The following is a 9,271-nucleotide window of genomic DNA, read 5'->3' on the forward strand; positions in this document are numbered from 1 at the left end:
ATGTTTTTTACTTTAAGGATTTTAAAGTTTTAAGAATATACACAAATATTAAATTATTGCTCTCCATTGGTTTTAGACGAAATCCATATCAAATAAATTTTTTAATTTGTTTATTTTTCACTGTATCCAGAAAATGTAAATAATGGAGTAGATCATGCCATATGTGAACCTAGCCTCCACATAAGTTTCATTTTAGATAAGTATTATTTGTTACAAACTAAATTACTCTTTGTTGTTTAAATCATATTTACAATCTTATTCAAGACACAACTTTTTTTCGTTAATATTTCATTTATTTGGTTTATTTTCATTTTACTGGATTTTACTCTATAGTTTTTTTTATTTCTGGTCATTTGTCATTATTTTTACACTAAAGCTTTACGCATATTGCCCTCAGTTGATGTTGAGGAGGAAACAAGCAAACTTTTTGTTAGTATAAAATGAGCAAAAGTTTGAGTAAAAGTTAGAAATGACAAGAAAAATATTTTTGTATTAATATAACATTTTCCTTTTATCATTATATTATTTTTTATGTGATTTTTTTTTAAATTATAAACACAACTAACAAACCTTAACTTGTATACCACTTTATCTAGGCTCCCTTGGTTTACATTTTGTTTGAGTTAATAACTGTCAGGAAATCCACTGACAGATTTACTCAAGTTCAAGTTACGTTTTATTCATCGCACAAAAATGATAAAGGAAAAACACAACATTATATAAATATAGTTTTTATAACAATGGACCGGCAAGTTGTGGTTAATGAAAAACAAACAATTATTATTTTCCTTTTTTTAATAATTCGTTAGATATGAAAGAAAAAACTACTAAACTGACAATGTGATGGGATTAAGAACGACAGTCAACAGTATTAGCTTTATTATGTTTTTCATTGGGGTTAAATGTATTGACAATTATCCCTGAGAGCTTATAGACTTAAAATGTTTTAATTACATTACCCATTTTTTAAGTTGCTTTTCTGTTGAATCACATTTGATGTTAATTTTATATTTATAGTTATATTGAAAATACTGTTTATACACTGCACTTAAATTAGAAATTTTTTGCATGAAAGTGTAGTATATTAGAATTTCGAGTTTGACCGTCTACATATTTTTATTCGTTTTAACAGAATTGAATGAAGATTTTTTATAACTCAAAAGTTTTTAAGCAGAAAATTGTGATTATATAAAGTAGGATGACTCTAATTGTTACAAAATAAAAATTTGTTTGACATCAATATTTGGTGAGCTGGATTAAAGAATAAACAAGAATATTTCATGTAAGAAATTTTGTTTTTAAGTGAAAGGTGTTTTAGAGGCAATGGCCCAATAGATTTGTTTGTACAGTCAAAAATATTGAACATTTTTGCCGAAAATATTAAGTTTGTGACCACATTTATTTAGCTGAATTAATAAATCATGATAACTTTAATTTGTGGAGGGAGCATCAATACCTTGTTTCTTATTTATACAAAGGTTGTAACCCTAATATATAAGTATTATAAGTAATATATATTTTATGGCTTAAATACTTTTCTTATAATTAACTTTAAAAATTTTATTTTCTGAATCTATTTTTTTTCTCTTCTTTATGTTTAAAATAAAACAAAAAATATTTTAATACTTACTTAGCCAAATCATCTAAATTCATAACGCTTGGATAACATTGAAACAGTATACGATCCGATTCTGGTATGTACATCATTTGACCCTTAAAGAAAAAAAAACGAAAATTCATCATTTAACCAAATATTCATACATCAAATGGGCAGAATAAATAAAATCTACTTAGTTTTTCTTTTTATTCAATTATTTTGCAATAAAATGCAATGTAGCGTAAAAATCCGACTGTTTGTTGGCAAACAAAAAACTACGAATGAAAACAGAATAACAATTTATTAAATCTAAAAAATTTTCCTATGGATATACAAAATGCTACATTACATTTCTATATTTTCTGCAAAATTTCTTAAAATTATCTTTATGTTTTTAATAAAACATAATGCTGTATTAAATTTTTATTATTTATTTGCTTTTAAAAAACAACATTTATTTAACATTGACAATGAAAATCATAAAATTTAATAGTTTTAGGGTTTTAAATTACAAAAATTTTATAATTTTTCATATTATACTTAAATACCATGGGGGAATATTAAACGCTAAAAAGTTTTAAAGCTCAGGTTTTAGATAATTTAATAATTCCAAATTACAAAACATTTAATATTACAAAATTTTGTATCTTAATATTATAATTGAGAATTACACATTTTATAAAAATTTAATTTGAATTCCTTTAGTAAAAAAAATTAGTTTTATACTTTAACAGAAAATTTTTATTAGTACTGCAAGTAAAACGCACGATTTTAAATTGCACTTGTTTTTTGGTGTTAAAAATAAGGTATTTTCTTCGAAATTATTAACATAGAAACAGCTCTTCTGGAAACGTTATTTAGCCGTTCATAAATTCCTTAGATAAAAATCGGTTGCAAACATTAATTTATGGGCCTAGGAGTTAAGAGTTTGTAATGTTAACATTTGCAATTAGAATAACATAATAATTGCAATTAATTGTAATCTGTAATTGAGCAGTAACTAATTATAATTACACACCTGTTAATTGAAATTAAAGAAATTGTAATTGTGAAATTATTTACTTAAAATTTAATGTTATTGTAATAGGTAATACCTGAATTACAAAAACAAGTAATTACAATTATATATAATGGTTATTGGTTATAGCTCAATTATATATTACAAGTAATTGTAATTGATCATGTAATAAATAACTTTATATAATCATTTTATAATCATTTCCAATTACATGAAAGAGAAACTGGCAGTCGATGCGATTTAATGAACTGAACATGAGAAAAATAAAAGAAATATATATATATATATTTTTTTCACATAGTCCTCAGTTCTCTACTAGCGATTCAAAAATTCTGACCACGGTACAAAAACTTTCGCAATTTTAAGCTGATTATGAGAAAATGATCTTTAAAAACTTTGTATATGATTTTTGATCCACAAAGATAAATATTATTTTTGTTTTTTATTTTATCGTTTGAGACGTATACCCACGAAAAAGTGTGTAATGGAACACCCTATTAGAAAAGCAAATAAAGAGACAAACATCTTCTAAAATCACATTGTTATAAAATCAAAAATTTTTGCTACCTACTGTTTTCCTTTTAACTAAAACTCTGACTGGCATTGTTGCTAGCAACAGCAAGTGGCAAATATTTTACCATCCTAACGCTACACTCAACCATTTAAGAAGAATCATATTGCCTGTTTAAGATTATTATTTGACTGTATAAAATACTATAACCAGAAATTTGTGGTAGACATCAATGTCAGAAACACATCATTGTGATTTGTAAAGAAGAATACTTTAAACACAAGTACAAGAATACAAATAAGAGTATCCAAGAACACAAGAAGAACAATACCGCATCAATTCTAATATCTACTACAGTCATATTTTGCTAAATATTTGTTTCTTTAAAAGAAGGAATTGAATTGTAGCAATATAATACGTAGTATGCTTGTCTTTAAAGCATATTGTAACTTAAAATTACATTGATAAGACAGATATTTTTTTGGTAGAATTTGTGGTTTGGGAGGGGATAATTGAAATATTCTTTTCCCTGTTAGTATACAGTTTGCTAGAAAATAATATATTTGGAAAATTTTTGTTTTTTCTTTAAGTTTGTAGGATTATGAATTAAAGACGAAAAGTTGAAAAAAAAAACAAAAAAAAAACAAAAAAAACACAAAAATTGTCCAGATAGTGGCCACATGAAGGTTTAGAGATGCTTAGTAAAAAAAAAATCATATTTATTTTGTGACAAGTTCTAAAAGAATTTATCTACTTTTGTGGCAAAATTGGATTTCGAATTGATAGTAAAATGTATTCATTGTGAGCTTTATACTGTAACAAATACAGATTAATTTTCCAAACCAACTAGATTTATTTGATTTTTTATTGTATAATAACTAAACTACAAATAAATAGTAATTTTAATGAAATTTTTTGTTAAATATTATTTTGTGTAAAAGAATGAGTAATGCAAAAACTCCCTGCCTAAATACATATTTACTTACTCGGTAAGTATTATTGCTAGTGATCTTGGAGCAAAGTATAAGTAGTTATTTTTGGGTGAATAACTATTTGTTTTTATAACCACCAAAGAACTGGTAACATTCTAATCTGTTCTCTTACTTACTGCTCCATTACTTTATTATCTTAATATGTATATATTCCTGAATTTCATACAAAATAAAAAAAAGACTTATTGAGAATGACTTTAGAAGTATTGTTCTTTATGGAGTAAATTCTATTTATATTTTGCTTCTTTGAAAGTTATTTTTTTATAAATATAAGTAAAGTAAAGATTAGTTTATTATTTCGACTAAATGACATAGGATTAGAATAAGTACAGTATCGGCTATATAATAACTTGGAATGTTCCTCAGTTCCCTAGCAGCCATCCAAAAGCACTGACCTCAGTGTAAAACCTTCCGACAAAAATAGAAAAAAAATCATTAGACACGAACCAGGTGATATACGTCTATTACTATAAATTTAAAAGAGAAATCTGTGGTTTTTAAAAGGACTTCAAAGTATTAAAAAGTACATTTTTAAAAAAAAATTTACTTATAAAACCATGTTAAATATGATGTCCAGAGAACAAAAATGGTTGAAAATATTTTGCATTATTTTAATTTTATACCGTCAAGATAAAAATCTCTTAAATTTTTTTCCTTTAAAATCTATTTAAATTTTCAATATTATTTTTTCCAAAAAAATTTTAAAGATATTTTTACATCTTTTCATCGATATAATAAAATAAAATAACACATAAAAAAAACAAGTAAGAAGTTATACTTGGGCGAGGACGACCATATAATACCTTACACCTGTATAATTTAGTATTCATAATAAAGCATTTAAGTTGAATTGTAGCTTGCCTCAGATATACTAAATCCATTTACTGTTTAATAAAACTGTGGATATTTAAGTAAAATTTTGATGGGGGCTTTTTAGAGGGGCTAGGGTCAAATGAGGTCCTATAATTACAAAGTTTATGAGGGTTATCAAGACTAGTATAGAACTTGGTTTTGCAGCTTTTTGTCGAGATACGAGTATATTAAACATAATTATGAACTTAAAAACCCTATTTGGCAGGTTCAGATCATGTACCAAATTTCATTGAATTATCTCCAAAATTGCGACCTGTAGTTTGATTACAATATTTACATGGATGGACGGACGGACAGACGGATGGACATAGCTAAATCGACTCTGAAAATGATTCTGAGCCGATTGGTATACTTTAAGGTGGTTATAGAACCAATATTATTATGCGTTACAAACATCAGCACAACCCATTACACCCTCCTTACTAAAGTGGTGTAGGGTATAATGACACCTAATTTGTCATAGTTTGATCTGTATAAGTATTCTAAAATGTTTTTTGAAAAATTTACTTATTAAAATTTTGAAGTCCTTTAAAAAAGATCACGAAATGAAAAACTAAAAATGCAGTTTTTCCGGTGTATCGGATGATATTCGTGTCTAGTTTTGACTCCTGGACGATGTAATTTGTGTCAAAAAAATATAATTATTTTTGAAAGTGGTCTCAAAAATTACCTTATTTTGAGATAATTACAGGATAAACAATTTTTCAGAGTATTTTTTACTTCTAGATTATAATGAATAATACTTAAAAAAATTTAAATTCAAATTTTAAATTTTTATTTAGTAATTGATATTTAGTAAGTTTTTGCTATTGTTATTTTTTAATTTATTAAACTAAGAATAATTTATTAAATTATAAGTCAAAAATTATTATAATATTAAGTTTTATTAAAAAAAATCACACATTTTCCTATTTAGCTTTATACTCGAACAAGTTGTTTTATTTATAGTATGAAAATAACCTTAAACATTTATTAACAAACTTTTAATTTTATATTCATTACTTTGTATATATAAATTTAATAACTATATTTATGAACACACGTCCAGACCATATACTTACATACATATATGTATATATATATATACTTAAATATAAAAAAATAAAAAGATACATACCTTTAGTCTAAGATAACGTTCATGTTTGCCCATGGCACCTTGACGTGTCTGCAGTACGTATATTGTATTGATATGGGCTAAAACATTTTCGAATGTCAATTGTAAATGAGGACGTATGGCTTCAAGTACTTCTAATAAAGAACAATTTTCATCGGCCACTCTAGCAAATATGAAAGAAAGGAAAATTTTTGTTAGAAAAACAAAATTTAAGTAAAAAAACATGGATATTATTAACAACTTAATATCAACATGGCCATTTAGTATCGATATAAAGGCATTTGTAATATACTTGGGCAAACATGAGCACATATGTTTGTATGTACAATATCTTAACAAACCAGCATTGTGAACTTTATGTTTATATGTTTGTTTGTTTTTGCAAGTATCCAGGCTGATAAACAAAATGCATACATATGCCTTTTTTTGTGGCATGAATGATGAAGGATTTTTTCATGTGCTTAAGTAACCAACTGAAGCACATTGCCCATATACATTTGTGCATAATTTTCTTTAGTTTACATGTTTGTCTTTGTGTTCTGTTCACATGTCATTTTCAATGTAATCTTTCGTCTAATGCTACATAAAATATTAAGTATTCAATATCATTTGAAAATTAACACATTTTGCACTTAAAATATTTTTTAATAATACCTACCGTGGTATAACTCTTGATACTGATTTGCCAGCTTGTACAATTTTCATTTGACGGTCGAACATAAGATGAAATGGGAAAATTTTGCAAAATGTTGCCGGCGATATCAAAGGAGCTGAAAAGATGAGGTTTTATTACAGATACATTAGTGTTTTATATAGAATATAAATATGTATGTAATTAAAAACTTAAAAAAAATATAGTCAAGCATTGTCCTACATGGTGAATCCTTTGAATATGATTTCTAATATAAACGTTCCTAGGAATTGTTCAAAATAATCCTTAGTTTTTTTAGCACTTATACCAATATTGTCAACAGACTGTTTTGGGTTTGTATTTATGTTTGGAACGCATCTACATATTGGCTCTACATCCAACTTAAACTATAGCAAAAAGCTCCGTACTCTGAGCGGTGTCGTCCCTCGTTTCCGTCTGTCTATCCATATGAACTTTGTAATTATTCTTGAGGTTGTAATTTTAAAAATAATTAATGAAATTTCGCAAATACGCTTTTTTGACCTAAGGACGTTGCTTGTTAGTTAAAATGATGGTTCATTTCATCTATATTTTATACAACGGTATTCTCTCGTATAGAGTTTTCCGTTTTAATGTTCAAAACTATAAAATAGCACCACATTGTGTTGAATGCCCTTAATTCATTTAAAAATGTAAGAATTGAATATGATATAACTCATATATAATGTAGGGTGTATCGTGGACCACTTATATTCAGGAACATCTCTCAAAGGATTCGTATTAATGTACGAGGATTTTTTAAATGGTCTGGTAGGAAACTTTGGACCATTAGGAAGAGCATTTATCGACATGGTAAATATAAAGGACATAATGAACTAATAATATACACAATTAATTTAAAGAAGTACTTACCTCCACATAAATTTTCTATTTCATCTGGTGGCTCCTTGCCTGCTTCATCTTTTGTGCCCGATGCTTCATTGTCTGCTTTATTAGTCGATGATATTTCACGTATCAGAAATTGGACATGATCATAACGTTCAATATCGTCACTTTTATTTTTAAGTAAACGTAAACATTTCTGTTCTTTATCTTCGGCGTCAAAACTATCCGCAGTTGTGGCAGTTGTTGAAGAGGCGGAATGAGATTTTTTGCGTGTAAATGGACATGGTTCTGTTAGTAAAAACATTATTATATTTAAAAAATTCTTTTTTCTTCGATTTGATATTAAATTTCTTACCTTGTCTTCTGTTATTTGTATAATTATCCGCAGATTCATCGTTGTTATTGTTAAGATTAATGTTGTTATTCAGATTATTATTTTCTTTATTGGAACATGTTACGGAAGCATTTGTTTGTTGTTGTATCTGATTAATTTGATGTGAAAATACCTCGTCTTTTTCATCCTCTTCCATAGGATCTCCTTTACGTTTCACAATTTCTATTTCCACATCGACGCCATGTAATTTGGAGGCAACCGCCTGAATATAAATGAAAGTTGTCACAATAATATTGATTTTTTGATTGGTTGCAAAAATAAACAAAATTCTAATAATAATGAAACATTACACGAGGTTAGGCGTAATAATTTTGTAAATGTTAATATAAAAATTTTTATATAAAAACCGGTTAAAAATATATATATTTTAAACTTTTTTGCTTCTGCACTTTAATTTAGATCTTTAATAAACTTTCAAAATAACATTATATCTTCTACTTACTTACCTTAACAATACCAATAACAATGTGTTCCAAGCCTGGACGCTCTGAATAGTAGTGCAACAACAGCGAACCATCCTTTTCTGTGCAGCGAAATGAAGGTGCTCTCATGCCAGGATACAATGTGCCCAAATGGTCATGTAGGGCATCCAAATTCTAATGCATTTTCGATATTTATGACACGATAATGTAACAAATTAATTCCATAAAATACCAAGGCATGAGACCAAACGGCATAGCAACAATATAATTTTATTTGTAAATTTGTAAGTATTATATTATATTAAATTATTGAAGGTCATCATCATTCACAATACAATCATCATTATATGCAATATATAATAGTATAGTTACAGTTTCAACAACGAGAACAATAGAAAATAAAGGACCATAAAGTATGAATGTGTGCAACCATCAGTAGTACCATTTGTTCCATTTTAACCAACAGCATTGTCATTCATCGATTTTGATGGAATGAACACAAAAATGCAAGAAAATATTCAATTTTACAATTTTGTTTTATTATGAAATGATAAACGAGCCACAATAACAAGAACAAATAAGGTTTGTTGCAAAACAATACAAAAAGAAAAAACGAAACGAAACGTAACCATCATCAATTGTATGAATTTATTATTGTTGTTGAAGTGGATGTACAGAGGTAGCAAAAGTAGTTGTAGCATTGCAACAAGAAATATGTTTGTTATTGTTGTTCGTGGCATTATTTCAGCATCATCATCGACAGCATTGACAAGGGTTTCGTTGTATAATACAGGAAGTAGTACAAGTTTCCCAGAAACCATCCAAAACATACAT

General features: G+C 26.8%; 1 protein-coding gene across 1 annotated transcript in view; it reads right to left on the reverse strand.

Moving 5' to 3' along the window:
• The window catches only part of LOC111681575 (guanylate cyclase soluble subunit beta-1), a 61,872-nt gene that overhangs the window by 48,798 nt on the left and 3,803 nt on the right, over positions 1 to 9,271 (reverse strand). Inside the window, exons 2-7 of the mRNA XM_046950202.1 lie at positions 8,462 to 8,611; positions 7,977 to 8,217; positions 7,649 to 7,909; positions 6,764 to 6,875; positions 6,109 to 6,268; positions 1,631 to 1,713 (exon numbers count right to left, since the gene is read on the reverse strand). Coding sequence (XP_046806158.1) covers positions 1,631 to 1,713; positions 6,109 to 6,268; positions 6,764 to 6,875; positions 7,649 to 7,909; positions 7,977 to 8,217; positions 8,462 to 8,611 — 1,007 coding nt within the window. The remainder of the gene's footprint in view (positions 1 to 1,630; positions 1,714 to 6,108; positions 6,269 to 6,763; positions 6,876 to 7,648; positions 7,910 to 7,976; positions 8,218 to 8,461; positions 8,612 to 9,271) is intronic.

This window comes from Lucilia cuprina, chromosome 4 (assembly GCF_022045245.1).
Source record: "Lucilia cuprina isolate Lc7/37 chromosome 4, ASM2204524v1, whole genome shotgun sequence".
Lineage (NCBI taxonomy): Eukaryota > Metazoa > Arthropoda > Insecta > Diptera > Calliphoridae > Lucilia > Lucilia cuprina.